Source organism: Coenobita brevimanus, chromosome 93 (assembly GCF_032717465.1).
Source record: "Coenobita brevimanus isolate Jiangsu-jjx chromosome 93, ASM3271746v2, whole genome shotgun sequence".
Taxonomy (NCBI): Eukaryota; Metazoa; Arthropoda; class Malacostraca; order Decapoda; family Coenobitidae; genus Coenobita; species Coenobita brevimanus.
This window is the reverse complement of record NC_137046.1, coordinates 45,406,362-45,429,795: the sequence shown is the minus strand read 5'-3', so window position 1 is coordinate 45,429,795 and position 23,434 is coordinate 45,406,362. Positions and strand designations below refer to the sequence as shown.

Here is a 23,434-nt window from a genome sequence, read left to right as displayed (position 1 = left end):
TGAAGGGCGTACAGTGGCCGCTCCTTCCCCGTCACGTACAATGGCCGTGAACGCGGTGTTGCTCCCGTAGCAGAGAGAAACAGGAGAGGGGTGCACAGAGGCCGCGCCCTCTCCGGTACGTACTGAGGCCGTACTGAGGCCGTAGCCGAGGGTCCCCTTACCCTGGTACGTACTTTGGCCGTAGCCTTGGGCCTTCCTGCCCTTGGGGAGGTAACTGAAGGGCGTACAGTGGCCGCTCCTTCCCCGTCACGTAGAGTGGCCGTGAACGCGGTGTCACCTGGGACTGAATTTTGTTCAGTCCCACCCCGACTCTGGTGACGGCTGTCCTGCTCGCAGGGTCCATGTCTCTTCCCGCTTACCTGGTGTTGGGATAGTTGCGGGGAAGAGGGACTCAGGACAGTAGTGTCCCGATGACCCTCTTGTTCCGGGTCACTAGCCCCACCGTGGTGTCCTCCTGGGGTGGTGGTGTGGTAGCGGCTCGGTGGTGGGGTGGGGGGTGGCGGGGTGGGCGGTCCGGCGGCGTCGGGTATTTTACGGCACTACTTCCTTTGAAGTTTATTTTATTTATTTCACCTGTACATTTCCATACATGAAGTTTATGCTGTTTTATTACCAACATAGTCTGACTCAGTAACATACAAGAGGATGATGAGGTCTAATATGCGGGATAAATCGCTAAGGATTTGGTACCACATAATCTCCAAAACCCGATCAAATACGACCCAGGGACGAAACCCTGCAAAGACCCAGCCGAGAATATGTGTGAGCTGAAAAAAAAAAAGTAAGTGGAAGTTGTTTCTAAGCCCTTCAATGAGAAGGTTCTTTTCTACAGCTGAACAAAATCGTCTGGCGTTCCAAGAATATAGTATAAAAGATGTTATCATGAAGAAGAAATTAATGGAGATTTTCTTACCGCAAGGCCTCTCTATAACGCAATACCAAATAACACAAAGGCCTTGAGGTTCAACATAAAACACCAGGTGACATAAAAACCTTGAGGATCAACATAAATACCAAATGACACAAAGGCCTGGACTAGGATCAGAATAATTCAGCCCTTTTTCAGGTCGGGTAAAATCGTGAGAAAGTAAAAATTAAAAATAAATAAAATGCATCGCGACAGGTGGCAACAACACCAGTGCTTACGTGGGATAATTACCAATGTATACAAAAGGACGAAGTGACACATGACACAGAACTCTGACAAACAAGATATATGTATATAGGCTATATGTTAAATGAGCATAAACGCAGGAAGAGAGAGAGAGAGAGAGAGAGAGAGAGAGAGAGTGCCGAAAGGGCAAACAGAAGGGATCATTTATCTGAAAGGACGAGTACCCAGAACACATACGAACAACGGAAGAGTATGAAAAACGGACGAATTCGCAAGCAAGAGCAGACACGGAATAAAATCGCGGAACTTTTACACACCAAATCTGGACTGGGAGATCGGACGCGGCTGAACAGAAGCAACGGACAGCTCTAGCGCTAATCCGTCCGTCCCTAAACTGTCGGACGTAAACACACAATGGGCCGTCCGGAAAAGGCAAAGGTGCATAATAAGAGGGGAATACAAAAGCGGTGGGAATGAGGCGAGGCGGAGGGTGGGAATGGCTGGGAGAGGTACCGCTAAAGAGGGAGTGGGGGAGACGAGGGAGGAAGGAAGAGGGCAGGGCGAGGATGTCAAGCGTGTAGAATAACAATTTGAAAACGGGGTTGTGGGCAGTGGTGGAACGGGAGGAGGGAAAGGGTAGGTCGTGGTGGAGGTGGACAGTGGCCAAAGTGGAGGGCAGTGGTGGTGGTGGTGGTGGTGGAGAGCTTTAGTTTTAGTTATGATGAAGTTCCAGAAGAGGAGGATAGAATTTGGTGGACATTTATGATTATACGGACAGTGTTGGTCTTCCTATTCTTTTTTGTTTGACATTTTTCACTAGCACCAATTTACATTTTTCAGCTTTGTAAATACGTACAGCAATTACTTGATTTCCGCAAAGTGTGGATCATTCACTGGTAAAATAAGGTATGCAACAGCACTAAAATATTCAGGCTCTGTGTTATTACAAGCAGACTGACAAAGCTTAGAACTCAACAATGTCCTCATGAAGGGAGTAGCTTATGTATACTCGCAACTACACCACAATAAATTTCTCTCTCTCTCTCTCTCTCTCTCTCTCTCACACACACACACACACACACACACACACACACACACACACACACACACACACACACACACACACACACACAAACGGTATACCTGAAGGAGTGACTTACAAAATAGTGGGCTGAGCAGAACCTGGCGTGGAGCGTCTTGAGCACAGCGTCCTCCGTGAGTGGACCGGCCAGGTGGATAAGGTCCTCCACTTCCTGAGCTCCGCCGGTCATGCCGCCCTTCACGCAACTACCATCTGACGGAGAAGGAGGAAGTAGATGAGTCGGAGTGGATGGATGAGTTAGGGTGGAGGAGGACAGATGCGTTAATGAAGGGGATGTATTAGGACTGATAGATGAGTTATGGGTGGATGGATGAGTTATAGTGGAGGTGAACAGATTAGCGGAGAAGTAGGAGGATAGCTGAGTTGAGGAGGGAGATAGTTAAGATGGTGAACAGAACTGAACTGTAGAAGGATAAGCTAGATAAACTAAGGCGGGGGATGGACTGGGGTGAGTGAATGAGTCTTGGGTGAAAGGATAAGTTGTGGACGGGTGGATGAGGTGGGAGGATGAATGAGTTGGGGTGGACGGGTAACTTGTGGATGAGTTGTGGGCTGATGAATGAGTTGCAAGCCGATGGATGAGTTGGGGTGGATGAATGAGATGAGGTGCATGAATGAGATTGAGTGGATACAAAAAGGTGACCTATGGAAGTGAAGAAATTGCTGTGAAGGTGGACTGATGAGTCTGTGAAGAAGTGGACGGAATACGTAAGGGTGGATGAGATGGGATAGAAGTAAACAGACGAGGAAGAGTATGAATTGATGAGCTAAAGATGTGGAGGAGACGGATGAACCTCGTAGTAATGTGCTTAAATTAAGTGGAGGTGGATGGACGAGTTGAGAATATTGATAAAGGAACGTTGTGTGGATGATCTGGGTTGGGGTGGATGAGCCTGTTACGAATGTTTGCTGATTGGATGGAAACGGAAAGATTAATTACGGAGAGTGGATGAGTTGGACGAATATGGATGAATGAAGTAATGGAGTATATGTGATGACAACGTACAATTCACTTTAACTTGGTCAAAACTTGCCTGTCTCTCCATCTTAGGCTCAGCTGTAACAAGAACATACTGTATAGATGATAATAGGGTACTAGTCACGAAAATGCCATGGAAGGATGTATTACTGTCTAATTCTTTCATTAAGCTCCCTTATGTATACTGCAAAAAGGACTGAAATCTTGCGAATGTAAGATGAACTATAGCCATGTGCACGAAGTGAGTGGTGAAGGAGGATAAGTGAGCCATGGAGAATGTGGATGAAGGGAATTGGTGTGAGTGATTAGGGTGGATGAGGATGGACTTGATAAGAATATTTATATAATGTGAGTGGACAAGGCTGGAGGACTGAATAAGGTGGCACACAGGATGTGGATGAGGGAAATTGAACATTACAGAAGTGATAAGGAATGCTGGCGAAAATGTAGATGAGGAAAAGCGGACGCCAGCTAAAGTACCGTCAGTGAAAAAAGGATACGTGGAATGGGGAAGAAAGTGAAATGGATACACTGGATGGGACGTGGTGAAAACTGGATGAGGAGGAAGAGTGTTATAGGAGGTGTGGATGAAGGGTGATGGAAACTGAAGAGGAATTACAGCGGAGTTGATGGTATGAATGTGGAGTGCAGAAGCCCCGAACAAATAATGAATGATAGGCGACTAGATGAAGATGCACATGGGCAGGCATGATGCTGAGAAGTGGATGGCTGGAGAAGATGGAAGAGGAGGTGTGGAATGCGGAAGAGATGAAGTGGATGAAGAGTGGTCTGGAAATGATGAAAGACGATAAATTATTTAATGGTATGATGGATCAGTCGGAGGAAAAATAAATGCGCAAATGGATGCAGTCGTAAACGGAGGAATGTTTCAGATAGATGGATGGATAAGAGTACGATAAGGATGGATAGCAACGTGAGAAATCTAAGAAACAGAGGATAAAACTCCTTGTTGAAATGGATAAAATTAACTGGATGCAAAGACAGATACCTGGTATTTGACTACAAGGGTGGATGGATGAGTTCATTTCTGAACTAGATGCAAGGAAGGACCGAAAAATGCAGGAATAAATAGAGGTTTGAACTGTGGAATGAATGCATATTTGCATGGATGGATAGACTGGTTACAAAGATTGATGGATTTAGGATGGACGGATGGAAGGAAGCATGGAAGTCTTGAACACTGGATATTAGGATGGGCTGATATATGCAAGCATGGATGGATGGATGAACTTAAAACCAGATGTAAGCGCTGATTGAAAGATGTAAAGACAGACATATAAATAAGCTTTAAACAGGAATTATGAACCGTAAACTTGCCGGATAAACTCTGGACTTAATGCAAGAAATGACTGATGGCTGCAGTGACGGATGGGTTCTGAAACTGATGGATGGCTGGATGCTACGGGTGAGGAGGGGGAAAAGGGGTGGAAGCCGCGATCAGCGGCCGAGTTTACGACCTGTGGTTGTACTCTTGTATTCAAGGAGAACAGATGGGCGCAGAGATGAATGAAAGACAGAAATGGCATTCAATTATTCTCTCTCTCTCTCTCTCTCTCTCTCTCTCTCTCAGTTTTAGATTTCAGTATACTGGATGAAAAGCAAACGAAAATATACTAACGTACAGGGAAGTCATTAACAACCATAACACTGCTCACATGGATTATTTTCCTCTTAATAACAATAATCTTAGACGCACGTGAAGTATGATCAGAAACTATAATCCTGCAAAACGAAATTGCCCACCGTATCATTAGGTACTTTACACATTAAATATACCTTCATAATCGCAAAATCATAGCATTCATAATCAAACAGTCGCCTCATTGCTTTGCTTTACCATCAAAGTAATTCATACACCATATTGTTGATTATATTCATTATTACATTAACTTCCTATCCAACCTCACAAAATTTTTAACCGTTCAAAACCTGTAATCTCCAAGTACTCATTTTTATAAGTACCGACGAAATCAGAAAAAAATAAAAAATATTCTCAGTACTATTTCTTGGGAGTATAATCAAAGGAGGAAAGAGATAATTCCAACCATTCCCACATGAAAGCAATCATAAAAACATCAGGGAACGATTCTTTATTAGGAAAGACTGGAATCAGAACCCTCGCGCTGAAGAGATTCCCTAATTATATCCACCTTCTGTTGCAATCCCGCCATTCCTTCTTCCTTCCCTCCTCGTTCGCCATCCGCTTTCTCTAGTCCATCATTCATCACCCATCTCATACTTTTCTCTAGTTCGCCCCTCCATCTTTTCCAAACTCATCCACTTCCTATCTCCTCTTCTATCCACATTCATCCAGCTATTCTACCTCCCCCTTACTTATCTACCCACACCCTCAATTCCTCCATCCAAACCAGAATTTAGACACAAGTCGGTGAAAGAACAGGCAGAAAAGTTTGCATGACAATGATTCTCTCCTCGTCTATCCAATCTGCCCAAATAATTCACCTCCAAGTAATTTCTCTAACCACATCCCCAAATCCTCCACCCTCCATCCATACCAAATCTGAAATCAAATGGTGAAAGATCAGGCAGAAAAGTTCCGCTGACAACAAACTGGCAGGACCAGGGAAACCCGAGACTTTTCCATTCATTCTCCCGTGACCTTCTGACCCACTCTGGATCCCCGCAGTTTTTATCTTTCCTCCTGAATGCCGCTTTGGAAGTGATACTGGTGCAAATAATTCTCCCTGAACTAAACGTTGATTAATACCGGAATTTTTCCCCTTTCCTTTCTGGCATGCGCTTCAGTGTCGTGTTGAAGGTAATGTTGGTTCAAATAATTCTTTTCGCGAGCTGGCTGTTTAATTAACACACTAGCATGATCAATATTCGGTAGGGATTTTGCTTAATTAAATGAATATTAACTGAAACACAGGACGCATCAAAATGATCAAATTAGCCTGGTCAGTGTTAAGTGAGAAATCTGCATCATTTATGGAAATAATAGCAATAACTAAAATTTGCAAATGTGCGCGAACTAACATTATAATTTTATTGGTCTTTGATTTGTATGGAATTTACACTATTGCCTGAGTAATGTTTATACAAACACATATACCAACACAGAAACAAGCACCATCAATTACCCTCAGAAATTTCAAAATAAGATAAAATACACCTTGCATTCCTTTAGTTTTTGTGTGGGGCCGGATACACAACACCGCACATGAAACGCACACCACACCTCTTGAAAGAAACGCAGTGGTACGTTACACCAGCGGAGACAGTAAAAAAAGAAAAGAAAACGAAAATAAAAGCAGTTCGTGGCAAAGGTTCATAGTCCCTCACGCGTCTCACGTTACCAGGTGTTCGGTGTCATTGTTATAAAAAGGGAAAAGAAAAATGGGAAAGGCAGACACCAGGCTTTTCTTTTCCGAGTACAAGGTATAATAATAATAATAATAATAATAATAAAACAATAGCATTCTGCCGCCGCCTACCTACGTCACTGAAAACACGTTTTGAAGTCCTTGCTTAGTCTTCTTAATCCAATGACGTATTTTACACTTATTCGTGCCCACCACCGAATGATCTTATTTAGCATAATCCGTTCTTTCCGATAACGTATTGCACATTTTACTCTCGTCACCATCAAACGAGACTACTCAGTTTATGAAAGAATTTGAACTTGAAGGGTTGGATATTGTCTTTGCTAACCCTTTTAGCTTCATAAAGTCGTCTGGTGGTAGCAAGAATAACAGAACACGTCGTCAGGGTTAAAGAGTCAGTAAGAAATCCCTCGTACTGAAGGGGATAACCCAGGCTATATGTACTCTCTCCAGTTCGAAAAGTCTCTCCATAGTTTAATAAAATCATCAGAAAAGGGTAAAAACTAAATAAAGAAATACGTCCTCTAACGGAAGAGGATAATGCGAGGAATAAGAATTAGTAACTTATCTGATCATGGCCTTATGTATGTTTAACATCGAAAAAATTAATCGGTAATGACGAGGTCCTATGTATTCTGAAAGCGAGGGTAATATAACAATAACAGTGATGTCTATTGTTGGAAGTGACCTTTCTCTTTAACCTTCTCATGGTCTGGCCAACTCTAGTATTGTATTCCAGGTAGCGATCAACAAATGAGTAGGTCGAAGAAATCTGATGGTGTTAAAACTGTCACCAATAACTCTCTCATGGTCGGAACCACTCTAGTATTCTCTTTCAGCTAACGCCAGACGATTTTATTTAGGTGAGACTTTTTCATGGGAGGCAGTGGTCCTATCATAGATTAAAATGTGTAAAGATAACAGTTTAATTCATAAGCCATAATTATTAGGAATGGCAGATATATTCAAGTGTGTGTGTGTGTGTGTGTGTGTGTGTGTGTGTGTGTGTGTGTGTGTGTGTGTGTGTGTGTGTGTGTGTGTGTGTGTGTGTGTGTGTGTGTGTGTGTGTGTGTGTGTGTGTGTGTGTGTGTCAATACATTCAGGGCAATAAAAAGCAATCATCAAGGGGGAAGAACAGCAAGAAAGTAGGCATGAATTATTGTTTCCTTGCGTTTGCCGTAAAGGTAACAACACACCCACCCACCCACCCACACACACACAGCATTTTTTTCTCTCCTTTTAATGACCAGAGTCTGTACCATCATTACCTCAAGAAATTCAGCACATCTTGATATTTTTTTTTTTTGCATCTGGCACGTTCATATCTTTGCGTCAAGCTCTTCGTAAAACTATTATATATATATATATATACGATATTTTTTTTTTTGCATCTGGCACGTTAATATCTTTGCGTCATGCTCTTCGTAAAACTATGATATATACAGTATATATATATATATATATATATATATATATATATATATATATATATATATATATATATATATATATATATATATATATATATATATATATATATATATATATATAGAGAGAGAGAGAGAGAGAGAGAGAGAGAGAGAGAGGGAGAGATGGTATATATATATATATATATATATATATATATATATATATATATGTGTGTGTGTGTGTGTGTGTGTGTGTGTGTGTGTGTGTGTGTGTGTGTGTGTGTGTGTTACAGGGAATTTGTGTAACCAGGGAATTTGTGTAACCAGGGAATTTGTGTAACCAGTGATTTCGTGAAATCCCCAGTGAATTCGTGATATAAGTTTAAACTGGGATGGGTTAATTTAGGCTTTTGGCTGCAATTAGGTTAGGCAGGGATAATCTAAGTTAGGTTTTGCTTATGATAGGCTAGGTTAGTTAGGTTAGGTTAGTTTTGATTTATTTAGATGAATGCTTAACAACTTAGCATTCATCTAAATTAACCTAACCTTACCTAACCTAGCCTAGTATAACCCAGGCTTAACTTAGATTATCCCAGCCTAACCTAACTGCAGCCTGAAACCTAAATTAACTCATCCCAGTTTAAACTCGTTTCACGAATTCACTGGGGATTTCATGAAATCACTGGTTACACAAATTCACTGTAACATACACATACACATACGGTATATGTATATGGAGCCTCTTTGGTACAGTGGTAAAGTGTGCGTTTTCGTACAATGAAGAACGAGGGTTCGCGCCCCGCCAGGGTAATAAACTTTGGGAGCGTTCTTCTGGCCACGTACTGCATTGGCGGACACAAGGGATGCTGTAGTTGAACCAGTGTCGCATACTATAAAGTATGCTTGCACCCAGTCGGCTTGCGCGGGCCGATTACACTTGGTTCACAGACTACACACGCATCCAAAGCCACTCGAACACTACAATTACACTTACAAGCAATTCTCACCTTACATACAATCTCTAATAGACAGCCTAAGCCACTTAGTAGAGATACATTGGCTGTATCGTCCCCACTTCGGTCGGGATAGGCAGGTCCTGATGTGGACACTCAAACGCTGATGAGATGATTATATATATATATATATATATATATATATATATATATATATATATATATATATATATATATATATATATATCCGCTTGAGAAAAATAAGGTGTAATATGCGAGGTTAATAGCTAAGAGAGAGGTGCTAGAAAGCCTCCTAACTCCACTAGCATACAGTACAATACTACGACACCCACAAACCTAAGAACAGGGGACGCATTCTCGAAGGCTTAGGAGGTATTCTAACACCTCCCTCTCAGCTGTTTATTATTGATACTGTACCTCACTAATTTTCTGAATGTTATGTCACATTATCATTTACAGTTTGCGTGGGTAAAAAAATAGATAATATTAACCAGCCATGTCCAGAAATAAATACGTAAGGAAGCGGTGCTAGGGAGTTTCCTTAGCTAACAGGAATACGGATCCAGGTGGCGTTGAAGGAATGACCACGTTTATTATCAGTCTGTGGGAGAAGCGGAGAACATTTTCAGCGATCAGTGTGGCGTATCACCTCAACACGAATGTCATCGGATTTTTACTTGCGGTATATCTCACAGTTACGCCAAAAATACAGTTACTTACACGAAAATAAGATTAACTGGAGTGAAAGAGAACTCGGCTGTATCTGGAATGAAGCAGACTTCGGCTATGAACAGAACACATATAAATCTAAAATGATGTAGATATATTCCACTTAAGAACGTAAGAGATTTTTGCTTGTGGTACATCTGCATCGTGTGACGTCATAAATAAAAGCTTATTTTCACACCAAATTGGGAGTGACAGGAGTGAAACAGACAGAACTCACCTATAACTGGAATAAAATAAATATTAGCTACTTAAGACAGTCATCGGCTGAGGCGGCCGAGTGGTAAGCACTGATACGAAGTTGGCCCAACAGCTCCAGAGCCCTATTCGTGGTGCACGCAGATGGCCCCACTCGAATCAAGTGTCCATTCACCCTTTTCGGGTTAAGAAAACTGAGTAGCTACCTTGACTAACAGTCTGAGGAGGTAACGGAGGTAAAATAAATTATGCAAAGGCCTTGTATTACAGGCCAGTGGCTAAATAATCCGGCATGGGCTCAAACCTCCCTAGTTCCAGGGCCTGCAGTAAATTACAGAGATGAGCATCGCATCTACTGTAAGCGTATCACGACGTTTGCCCCCACTTTAACGGTTTAACTTTAATTTTCCAACAATCACGCCAAACATACAATTGTTCCCTTACGAAATACTAGGAACTAAGATCCAAATGAAATAAAACAGATATAGGGGTCCTTGCCACACCTCTGTCGGCAGAAAAAAAAAAATGCACGGAAAAAAAAATTAATATAGACTATTCTTACCCCTAGCCATTGCATGGTGAAAGCAATAATTAAATGATAATGACGTTACTGAGTCTCGAATGGAGTATAATCTTCAGTTACTCCAAAATCACAATGATTTTCGCATGAGAATGAAACTAACGGGTGAAAGAGGTATAACTCACCTCTAATGAAGTGAAACAGACACAGCTTCATTAATTACACTGTATTGTTGCATTGTGTTCGTGTAATGAGGCTTTGCTTTTAACTCATATTACGAGGTGGAGCTGGCTAATCGCACACCGTTGTTTTTCCATTGGCCATTTTTCTCCATTAACTTTCTCATGGTCGGGGCAACGGAAGTATTTTATTTCAGATGTTTTTCCGTTAGGCATTTTTTTCCCATTTACCTTCTCACGGCAGGGTCAACTCTAGTATTCAGTTTCAGTTAAAACCACACGATTATTTACAGGTATCGGTAAGTCATAGGAGCCTGCGTTAATTTTGTCATTTATTACTGCAGATATTATGCTTTACTTTTAACCCTTCTGGTGTAGTAAAGCATTCTTGTGTCCTTGTTAACGCCAGACGATTTTATTCAGCGCAGTCTCGAAGTAATCGCCATTACTTGTAGCTATCTGAGTGCGTTTGAGATTATACCTTATTTTTTCATTCCGTTATCATATATTACTCGTGATTAATATTTTTAGTTATTTACATGTTTATTATGTGACTCTCTCTCTCTCTCTCTCTCTCTCTCCATTTTTAACTTGATACTTTATTCACTTCTACTTACTCTCTTCACTTTACCGCTACAATTCGCTTCTCCTTCCTGCTGTTTATGCTACTTCCTCCCTCCCCCCTTCTCTCTCTCTCTCTCTTTCTCTCTCGGCCAGAGCGAGAGAGAGCTGGTGGGCGAGTGAACAAGTTCTGAGGAAAAAATTTAGTAACCCAAAACTGGTAGTCCACTTGTGTTACCCGGTTATAATCATCATCATTATTATTATTATTATTATTATTATTATTTATTATTATTATTATTATTATTATTTATTATTATTATTATTATTATTACTGTTCTTGCTGTGCTCTATTTGTTCTTTCATTCCTGTAACGAAAAGTAATGTTATCAATATTGTTCTTACTGCTACTGTCGATCTTGTTCTTACCAGTGCTGTTATTGTTGCTGTAATTCTTGTTTCAGTTATTGTTATTGCTGATGTCTCTCCCACTGTTCTTCTTAAAGTAGTTGTTGCTATTGTTGTTGTTAATATGCTTGCTCATTGTCAACGTTTGCAAGGTCATGGTCCATTAATTTATCAGTGTGTGTGTGTGTGTGTGTGTGTGTGTGTGTGTGTGTGTGTGTGTGTGTGTGTGTGTGAAGTTGTTTCTTTTTACATCTGTGTATATATATGTATGTAGTGTATAAATGTACAGTATGTATATGTATGTATGTTTGTATGCATGTATGTATGGATGTATGTACGTAAGTATGTATTTATGTATGCCATTGTAATATGCAGTATGCTTGTACGCACAGGTATCTGCGTACGTAAGTATGTATTACATGCATGCACGTATGTATGTATGTATGTATGTATACATTTACGTAGGTATGTATGTATATAGGCTATGTATGTATGTATGTATTTGCGTGTGTATGTGAGTGTGTGCGTTTGAGCTCATCATTACCTTCAGGGTAGAGCAGGATGGGGGGCGGCGTGACCTGCTGACAGGGCTCCAGATCCCACGCCACGGGAGGAGGGGGCAAGGGGGAATAGGTGGGCAGGGGGGACTGTGGAGAGGTGGGAGGAGACTCAACAACCCCTCCTCCTCCACCGTTCTCGCCGCCCACGATATCCGAGGGAGGAAGTGGGGGAGGCGGGGGGTCCTCAGGTGGGTAGTCTAAGCCCCCTGAGGGACCCATGACCAGGTGGGTGCCCCGTGGTAGACTAGAACGCTGCCTGCCCTACCACGCCCCCGCCCACAGTGCACAGGATTGCCCGGCCATCTTCAAACTTTTTATTTTCCTTTTCTCCTTTTCTTACTTTATTGGACACAGTTTCCCGTGGCGTCAGCTTTTCCTTCTTCCATTTTTTTTTTTCTATTTAGTCAAGTCATTTTCAGTTATCCAGTTTCATCGCATCTTTCCTCCCGAACAATCAACTCAGCATGTGGTCATATACAGTATGTTCTGGAAAGTCAGAGTTCTTGCTGCTTTCTCTCTTCAAAGTCGAAATTATCAGTATCGAAGTGATTTATATTACCATCACACCTTCCTTAATTATTGTCTTTCATCCGCTTTGGAGTCACTAATCATCACAACCTAAATTTTCTTACTTGATTCTAGTTTCCTGAGTCACTTCAGATGTCTTCCATTCTCAGTTTTATATCTTATCGCATTTCGTATCCAGTTTTTGTATCCTTCAAAGTTAGCAGTCATCACATTCGACAAAATTCTTCCCTGTTTTCTCTTTGCTTTAATAATTCTCTTTTCTCAAGAACCACAGGAGGCCTCAAGCACAAGTGAGTTCAAAGAGCTAGGGAGAGAGACGTCTAAGATGACCGGTTATGTACACACTTGCCGAAAAAAAAAAAAAAAAAAAAAGGCCAAAACTTTGAGCTAGGGAGAGAGACGTCTAAGATGACCGGTTATGTACACACTTGCCGAAAAAAAAAAAAAAGGCCAAAAAAGTTCCAGGTAGCCGTTCTAGCAAGCCAATCGACCTCTTGGATCTGGGCATTACCTGGAAGCACCTGGCTCTACCTGTATTAATCCACCTTTGCTCTGCCCCTCTGTGCCTCCCGCCGTTTCTTTACCTTGCTTTAGTCTCACTGTTCGCAGCCTTGTCCCACAGACCAACGCCCTTCCTTCTCAGATCATGCACCTTCCCCACCCACTCTCCACTTACGCCTTCTGCTCATTAGTGTCCCTCTCCACCAATCTCCACTGTTCTTTCCAACGATACCATGTCCTCCAAAATCATATTCTCTCTTACCTATCAATGCTCTCCTTTCCCCAAGAAAAGTAGTTTTTAATTGCAGTGAAGTATGTCCTCTCCAGCAAGTTCTCCTCCCTCAAAAAAAGTCACACCCTTTCTATCAATGCCTTCTCATCCCCATTCCCACCAACGCCCTGCCTCTCCCACTAGTACCCAGTCTTCCCAAACAACCTCTACCTCTCTAATAATGTCTTAATTTCCTCGCCGTGCTCGTATTTCTCCATCAGTTACGTGTCATCAACAACTTGCCATTTCCATCAATCCCAAGCCTCATCATCAATGGTTTTAACCCTAACATATTCCCCCTAATCTTATCTTAACCACCTCAACCCTGCCCTATTGCAACCTTGCCTTGCCCTGCCCAGCCGCACGATACTCTTCCCTGCCCTCAGTTTACTCTTGCCTTGCTCAACTTACACCTGCTCTGCCCCCTCCTACAAAGAACTGTCGTGCACTGTCTCCATCACTTTCGTCTTGAGTTACACATCCATGCTCTGCCCCACACTTCCTTGCGTTAGACTTGCCCAACCATCCCCTGTCCCATTCTCCCTAGACTGATTTTTACTCAATCCTGTCCCACTCTTCTCCGTCTCACCTTGCCCAGCTCTGCCCTGTCCCACCCTTCCCCAAGTACTCTTGTTCAGCCATGCCCTGTCTATGTCCTTGGCGTGCCTTGTCCAACTACACCTTACACAATCCATTTTATTTGTCTTTTTATTTGTTGATCAACCATGCCCTGCCGTACCTCCTCTTGTTGTGCTTTGCTTTATCATGTGCAGCCTTCCCTGCCTTGCCTTACTTTACCCAACACAATCTTAAGCTATTTAAAAACACCCTGCCATACTCTTCTTTGACATGTCTTGCTTAACTGTGCCCTCCCCTAACCTTCCATACCTTACATTACCCAACCATTTCCTGCCCCAGCCTATTAGTTTTGTCTTGCGTTACTCTTAGCTAAACACCCTCTCCTCGTATTTAGCGTTGTTTTATAATATTTATCAGCTTAAAATTGCTAACCGGGGCTTCACCATAACACTCACAAGATTATAACTTTTCAGGTAACCGATGCAGAAAGGTCAGAATTTTATGCTAAGTGTACGGAAATACCAGTCTAATGATTCTCTCTCTCTCTCTCTCTCTCTCTCTCTCTCTCACACACACACACACACACACACACACACACACACACACACACACACACACACACACACACACACAGACGGGTCCTTACGTATCACCCAGGACTGACGACCCCGAGGAAAATGGCCCTTAATGAGGTATTGACTTGAAGTGGTTTGGGTAGTGGCTGGGAGAGGGGGACGCACTAACTGTGGTGGTAATGGTAGCTGTGGTGGTATTAGTGGTGGCGGTTGTGGTTTTAGTGGTGGTGGTAGTGGTTGTGGTGGTGACTGTGATGGCTGTACTGGTGGTTATGGTAGTAGCTGTGATAGTTGTGGCAGTACTGGTGGTTTGTTGCCTCCGCCAACTTCGGTTATGTATTCAACTATGATGGTCTGTCTGCCTGTCTGTTTGTCCAGATGACATCTCCAAAAGTTCTCACTGAATATAAATGAAATTTTGTGGAACGGTGGGTCATGGGCCAAGGAAGAAGTGATTAAATTTTGGTGAGGATCCGGATCCGGAGTATCGCCCACAATTTCTCCAAAAGCACTCAATGAATTTCAATGATATTTTATGGAAGGGTGGGCCAGGGGCCAAGAAAGAATTGATTAAATTTTTGGCCGGATCCGGATCCTATCTCAACGAATCTGGATCCGGATCCTTTTTATTGGCAATGACACTGGAGGAGGAATGCGCTCTCTCAGTGCTTTCTAGTTTAGGCTGTCGTCGCAGGGGTTGTGGTGGTGGTGATAGTTGTGGCAGAAGGTGTGGTAATGGTGGTGATGCTGGTAGTTGTGACTGTTGTGTCAATGGTTGCTATAGAGGTGGTAGTGGATGCGGTTGTTATGGCACTGATGGTGGTACGGTATTAGTGGTTAATGGTTGTGGTAACATTAGCGGTTAGGTTGTTGTAGCAGTGGCTGAGATCGCTGTGGTACTGATACGTGGTAGGATTATTGGTGACAGTGGTGGGTATGGGCACTGTGAAGACTTTTATGGCGGTGGGTGAGCTGGGAGTTGTGGTAGTGAGGTAAGTGTGGCTGCTGTGGTGAAGCTGGTAATGGTGGTAATTGTGACTGCTGTGGTGAAGCTGGTAATGGTGGTAATTGTGGCTGCTGTGGTGAAGCTGGTAATTGTGGTAACTGTGGCTGCTGTGGTGAACTTGGTAGTGGTGCTAAAGTAGACTTCATTCTTGCTACCACCAGACGATTTCACTCAGCTTTGAAGGGATTTATCGGAATGGAGAGGCCGAATAAAGCCGTATTAACCCTTTCACTACAAGAAGTTTTTATTAAGCTTATTAAAATTGTCTGGAAGTGGGTGGAATGAACCTGGAAATGACATCATCGTACTGAAAGAGTAAACCAGTGCTAAGGGTAACACGATACTATTACCACTGAAGTTATGTGGTAACGACTAAGGTGATAAAAAGAGTAATAAGAGCAAAGATAGTGACGGTAGTATTAAACACAGCAGTGGCAATGGTAAGGGTAGTAATGAGAATAATAGTAGTAAAGAAAATACCGGCAGGAGAATGATAGTAAAAAAAATTTGAAAATGGTAGTAAAAAGGAATGTACGTAATAAAATGACAGTAAAAAAGAATAATAGTAATAGTAGTATAAAATGAATAATGGTTGTAGACTGGTAGCGATGAGCATAATGGTTGAGGTAATAAAAGGAACAATGGTAATGGAAAAGAATCATGGTGGTAAAATGGTAGCAAAGAGAGTGATGGTAGGGGTAATAAAAAATAATGGTAATGGAGAAGAATAATGGTAGCTTAAAGAAAAAAGGTGGGAAAAGGGTGATAAGAGAATAATGGTAATCTTAGGAATAATGGTAGGGAAATGGCAGTAAAGAAAATAAATGGAACAAAATGGATGCAAAGATACAACAGCGAGAAAAATTAAGAGAGAATCAGAGTAGTTAACAGGCTAAAAAAAAAAAATATGGGAGAATCATGGTAGGAAAGATAATAATGACAGATACAAGTGGTAAAAAAAGAATAAAGGAAGCTAAGTGAATAGAAAAAAAAAAAATGGTAATGAAAATAATAATGGTAGTAAGACATCATCAAAGAGAAAAATGATAGTGTAAACAAGAATGATAATGTAGTTAATGCATTCATGGTAGTATATAAGGGAAGAAAATGGTGGCAGCGCTACGTTAATGGTAGTTAAGATGATGATAGTAGTATGGCATCCATAGAGAATAATGGCGGTTAAGACAATAATGGTAGCAAAACAGCAGTAGCGAAAAATGGTAGTAGTAGGATATGTCAGAATAATTATGGTATCGGAATCAATAATGGCAGGTTAGATAGCAACGGCAGTAAGATGGCAGTGCAAACAATAATGATAAAAAGACAGTTAAAGTAATACTGGTAGTAATAATGGTAGTAAGACACCAGCAAAGGAATAATGATAAAAATAATGTTAGTAAGCTATCAGAAATAATGGTAGTAAGATATCAGTAGAGAATAATCGTAGTTAAGACCAATGATAATTAAGATGATAATGGTAGTAAGACATCAACAGAGGCTAATGGCGGCGCAAACGAGTTATATTAATAAGACACCAATACAGATATTGGTAAGGACAATAATGGAAGTAAGATATCAGTCGGAGAAGGAAAGTGCAAACAGTAACAATAGTAACGTAACAGTAAAGCGAACAATGGCAGATGAATGGAAGCTAAGATAATAATGGAAGTAAGACGTCGGTTAAGAGTGTAATTGTAGTGCAAACAGCAGCAGTAGCAAAAGAAGCAGGAGGGGAAGGAAGAGGGAGGGGAGTGCAAGAGCAATCCGAAAGAAGAAGAATAAAAAGGAAGGAAGAAAGGCAGGTAGGTAGGTATAATGGTAGATAATGGCTGTCAAAACAATAATGACAGTAGGTAGTAAGCGAGGCAGGAGGAGAAGGAGGACAGGGGTGGGGGGAGGAGGGGGGAGGAAGACAGGTCCGAAAGAATAATAAGACGAAGAAGGAAGGCAGGCAGGTAAGTATGTAAAGCGATAATAGTAGTTAGGAGAATAATAACAGCAACAGTAGAAGGAGGGGTAGGGGCAAGGAGCAGGGGGAAGCAAGAGAAGAGAAGAAGGAGGAGGGGGAAGCAAGAAAGAAGGAGAAGGAGGGGAGTAGGAGGGGGATGCAAGTGAGGTCCGAAAGAATAAGGCGAAGAAGGAAGGCAGGCAGGTAGGTATGCGGCGGGTCCAGCCAACCAACCAACCAAGCAACCATCTATCCAGAAGCCGGGCCGTGGCAAGGTAGCCGAGTAAGGAACCCCAGGAACCGGATTCATAAAGTTCCTTGAGCCTGGGTTCTGTTTATTTATGGTTTTATTTTTATGCACAGAACTACAAAAAAATTCAAAATAAAAATACACTGGATACAAACGAGAAAAAATGAAAAAATTAGACGACTTCTGACACTATTTCACTGCTATGGAGTTTGTTATTTTTTAATCGCAAGAAGTGGCTAAGAACTTTCATAACTACGACCCCTGGGACCAGAGCCAGGCAGCAGTTCCCTCCAGGTGCTCCTCCTTCCCGTCACCTGGTTACATATTTACCAACTTTCTTGAGCTTCCAGGCTGCACTCCAGGTGGCGTTTGGAGATTTCGCAACAAAAATCTTTAGTTATTTACTCAGGACATTATATCTCATTATCATATTGTACGTCGTTGGTGAAAACAGTGTCAACATTAAAATGATATAGGCTAAGCAACACAGGAGAGTATACTAGGATAAAATATGCAAAATAAATCGCTAAGGAAGAGGCGTTAGGAAGCCTCCTAATCCACGTAGAGTATGGCCCTAAGCTGTATATAAGACTGCCTATTTATTCTTTCATCTTTCGCTCATAAACCTACCAAGTGCATGCCATCCTCCTCCTCATCACCTTCTTCCATATTTATCAACATTATGGGGCTGAGGTTGTGTATTAGATTGCTTGATTATTCTTTTGTTTTCACTCATACAGCTGCCAAACACTTCACAACCAAACTAAAGCGAGTACTGACATGCAAAAATACGGAAAAACAGCATTTCCTGATATCACCAAATTGCTAAACTTACTCTTTTTTTTAATCCTGAAAATTGGCTATGATCTTTAGTTTTAAAAAACTGGTCCTCTCCACACACACACACACACACACACACACACACACACACACACACACACACACACACACACACGAACGCACGCACGCACGCACGTACACGCGAGCGTGCGCGCTCTACCCACAATACCCCAGCAGCAGGTAAACAATGGCGCCTGTACACACACACACACACACACGCACACACACACACATACCTCCTGGTGGAAGGTATACGAGAATTTGTGTGCCATTCTCTCGTTAAGTTATGGTTTGTGGTTGGCTTTGTGTGAGGTGAGGGGTTTCGCCACTTGTACCGTCGCGAAAATTAAACACAGCTACACAATCACCGGCAAAGGGAATGGTACAAAAGAGTCGACCTGCGATTGGATGAAATATACCCACAGACTGAAATTGTGTAGTATTGTTGGACACAACAGTTTTGGTGCCAACTGAACCCTCGCCAGTTATGGAAGTGAAAGTATGTCAGTGAAGAAGACCCAAGTCAGAATGAAACCAATGTATCCTGAAGATGAACACAATTTACAGTATGTGGGTATAATTCATTCACTAGAAAAGTTCATAGGGTGAGTCTTTTCATCGTTCATATTAGCTGAATACATATTTCATTTGCCTCTACGGCATCCCAACCTACTGTTAGCCGTAAATAAACTCAAATAACTTCTTTAGTTCCGAACACTAAGCACAAGTTTCATAAAATAATTGATTTCAACTTCCACAGTCGGTCAATCAAGGCCACATAATGCCACCACAATATCAGTTCCATTAAAGTATGAACTCTCAAACAGCCTTCTCAGCTTCAAATATCAAGAGGAAATTCATTAACTGATTATATGCAGCTTCTCATTCGATCAGCCAAAATCACTTACGCCACCACACCGTCCCTTCCTTTTGTAGCAATAGGCACAGGTAATCACTCTCCTTAAAGGCCTCTCCACGCCGGAGCCTTGATAGTACATTTTCTCACGAAAATCTGTCCAAGCGTGTAGTTCCAAATAAAAATTAGAACACCCCGTCTCACTCGGACAGCTCTGGGCAAGCCATTTCTTACAATCTCCTGCATTATATCTGGCAGGGAGAAGCGGCCTGCCCATAACGTGGCTCGGTGAAACGGGGTGTTCTTTTCATTTCTAATTCGATATACACGATCGGACAATTAGGGTCAGAATATTTCCGATCCTCAACTATCTCAGATTAGGGGGCAGAAAAATCTTAACTCCTTTTCAGTGTCACCACTCGAGTCAGTCAAGACAATTTATGTTACCACAACATTCCTTCCTTTTGAACTAGTAAGTACACCCAAACGTCCTCCAGTTAAGCCATCCGTAAACCGACCCCTTTCCATTTTCAAAGTTTAGTTACTCTATATCACTTATGCCGGCACAAAATCCTTTCCTTGTACGACAATCAACACATACAAACACTCTCCAAATTTCCATGCAGAAATTTTATAAACTGACATTTTTCAGCCTCTGCACTCGGTAAATCAAGATCATTTAAGCCACCTAAAAATCTCTCGTAGTAGTAACCACACCAACATCCTAAACATATCAAAAAACTCATAAACAAACTCCTATTTACACTCACTCACTAAAGATCACTTATGTCAGCCCAAAATTCTTCTCTTTCGTAACAGTAATCACGCACAAACATCCACAACATTAAGGAGCAGAAAATACCACATACTGATTCTTTCACACTGGGTGACTCAAGATCCCTTAGGCCACTACAACTTCCCATCCTTTAGTTGTACGAAACACACAAACAATCCAACTCCAGGGCAGAAACAGAATAAACTTCCTCTTTTCAGCTTCTAAACTCGGTCAATTAAAATCACTTATGTCACCGTAAGATCCTTTCCCGCAGCAGCAGTAAACACACACAACATCCTTCACATACCGGGGAAGAAAATATCACAAACTGCCGGCACGCCATCCATCATGAGTAGCACCTCTCGCAGACTCTGGCCGTATTCTCGTTGACTTAGAGGGACTTAGTAATACCTCCTCCTCAGCGATTCATCTGTCTGTTACCCCTTAATATCCTATACTATGTTCCCAACTCAAACGCATGTCACAAATAAAAAAGATAAGGGTAGTACACATGGCTATATGAAAGTGTAAAAGCAAATTGTAGTCGCTAAAGAAGAGATGTTACGAAGCCTCCTATGTGCCAACGAGTATACGGTTGCTAGACCTAAGCTGGACCACATACCGACGCGCCCAGCCCTTCAAAAGCCCCCAGGTACACATCTCGTCCCAGGCAGCCCCTCGTCACAACTGGCTGACAAATGCATCTTCTCGCTTCATGACGCACACCCACGGCCAGGCCTTTAGAATTCCGAGGACAAGTCTTCCCCCTGCGACCATCATCTCCCTTTCTTCTCCCCTCCCTCCTCCATCTTTGTCGTTATTCATCACTTTACCTGCCTTAGTTCTGTTTGCTTGTGCTCCTCTCCCCCCCTCCTCTCTCTCTCTCTCTCTCTCTCTCTCTCTCTCTCTCTCTCTCTCTCTCTCTCTCTCTCTCTCTCTCTCTCTCTCTCTCTCTCACCTTCCACCCTTCGTAGCCTTGGCCTCAATTAACTTCTTTAACTTTTTCTGTTTGCTCCCTCACTTAGTTTTTCACTCTCCCCTCTCTTGCCTGCCTCCCAGTGCATTCCTTATCCTCCAGCTTTCTATGCTTTTCAACCATTCTTCATTATCCCATTTTCTACATTCCCTTTATTTTCCCTTCTACAGTAGTGTACATCACCATCTCTTCCCTCCTTGCATTAGCCTTTCCTTTTCTCTCCATCTTTGCTACTCTTCCTATCTACCTTGCTTGCCTTCTTTTTTCATCTCCTTTCCAACTCTCCATCATCTTCTCGTCCTTCCTTCCATTCGACTCGCCTCTCTCCACCTCTACCTCTCTTCTTTTCTAGCTGACCTCCTGCTCTAATTCTCCCTTCCCTCATTCCATCTAATTTTCCTTCTCTTTCCACCTTTGCTTCTCCTCCCGTTTTCCCTGTTTGTATTCTACCCTAAACACCTTCACACACTGTCATCCTATCTAATTCACTCCATTCTCCGTTTTCTTTCCTCATTTGCCACTCCATATTTCTGAATTTCCTCTCCACTTTGTGCAACCGTATCACAAGGGATATAAAGTAAAATTAATGCCTTTATTTACGTTTACCAGCAAAATATAAATAACGACTCAAACTAAACCAAAAGTTCATCCACAGGCAACAAGAACATCCTAAATAAACTATTATCATGATCCTTCTATTACCTGATTTTTTTTTTTTTTTCTGTAATCCGGTAAACAGATATGGTATCAGGCAGACGAACATACTGAAAATATTGATACTCCTTCCACGTTCGGCAGAACAAGCAATAATTATAACCAAACAAAAGCACACGCAAAAATAATTTTCTAAAGCGCATTAGGAAGGGTCACATAATTACATGCACTTCACTTGCTCAACAAAATTACAGTTTCCCTCCCTCACACACACACACACACACACAACCTTCACTTCCGCGGTCGAGCTTCACCACCTTTGCAGAAGCTGTTGCTAGCGTTCTCTCTCTCTCTCTCTCTCTCTCTCTCTCTCGTCATGGAGCCTCTCACGCCCCTTCAGTTGCAGCAATATATATATATATATATATATATATATATATATATATATATATATATATATATATATATATATATATATATATATAAATGATATACAGTAGACTATGCAACGTGGGAAAGATTCAGTTATTCATAGTGATAACTACATAAGAAAAACGAATGAGTGGAGAATGAAAAACACTGGAAGTTATGGAAGAAAATCAAGAAAATAGGACAAAGAAATGAAAAGGATGATAATAACTGTGAAAAATGACGACGACGAGAAAAATGGATGAAGAAACGAAGATGAAATGGAAATGAGGGGAAACTAACGAGGAAGGGGAGAGAAACTGAAAAAGAGGGAGAAAATGGAGAGAGGAGTATACTGAAGAAGAGGAATAACAAAGAAATGAAAAATGAGAAAACGAATGGGAAAGGGGAGCGAAGAAAGAGAGAGAGAGAATAATGAGCGATAAATGAGATAATAACGAACTGGTGCAGAAATGATGAGTGGTACGAGGAGAAAGAAATATGAGTGGTGAATGAGGACGGAGAGAAGCAGAGAAGGGGAAACTCACCAGAAATTCCGAGAGAGAAATGTGGAGTGAAAATCAAGTGGGCGAGGGCAGAGAGAAAATTAAGGAGAGGAACGAGGGCATGGAGGAAAATGGAGAGGGGCGAAGAAATAAATGAAAAGTAATGAGAAAAAGGAGTAATGAGAGGGCAAAATGATGATGACAGGGGAGCGGGAAGAGGGAGAAAAAATAGAGTGGCATATGAAAAACGAGAAAAAAATTCACGCGAAAAGGGGAAGAAAAACATGGGGAAAAGAAACAAGAAGAGAGAAAAAAGGAGGAATGTGAAATAATAGTGCAAATGAGAGGAATGAATGGAGAGGATGGGGGAGACAGGAACGAAGAAGGATGAGAGTGAATGGAGAGGATGAGAGTGGGATAGAGGGGAAAGAAAAAGAAGAATGAGAGTGACTGGAGAGGATGAGAGAGGGAGAGAGGGGAAAGAAGAAGAATGAGAGTGACTGGAGAGGATGAGAGTGGGAGAGAGGGGAAAAAAGAAGGATGAGAGTAGTGAATGGAGAGGATGAGAGTGGGAGAGCGGATGAGTGTCGGGATGGGGCGACGAAGTGCTCCCGGGCATTCTCCTTTAAGCCACAGGTATCCACTGAGACGACTCAAATCAGC

The 23,434-nt window shown here is 41.9% G+C and overlaps 1 protein-coding gene across 1 annotated transcript in view; it reads right to left on the bottom strand.

Moving 5' to 3' along the window:
• dachs (unconventional myosin-IXb-like dachs) overlaps positions 1-23,434 on the bottom strand; it is a 302,449-nt gene that overhangs the window by 53,505 nt on the left and 225,510 nt on the right. The window contains exon 3 of the mRNA XM_080282541.1: positions 2,275-2,408. Within this exon, the coding sequence (XP_080138667.1) occupies positions 2,275-2,408 (134 nt within the window). The remainder of the gene's footprint in view (positions 1-2,274; positions 2,409-23,434) is intronic.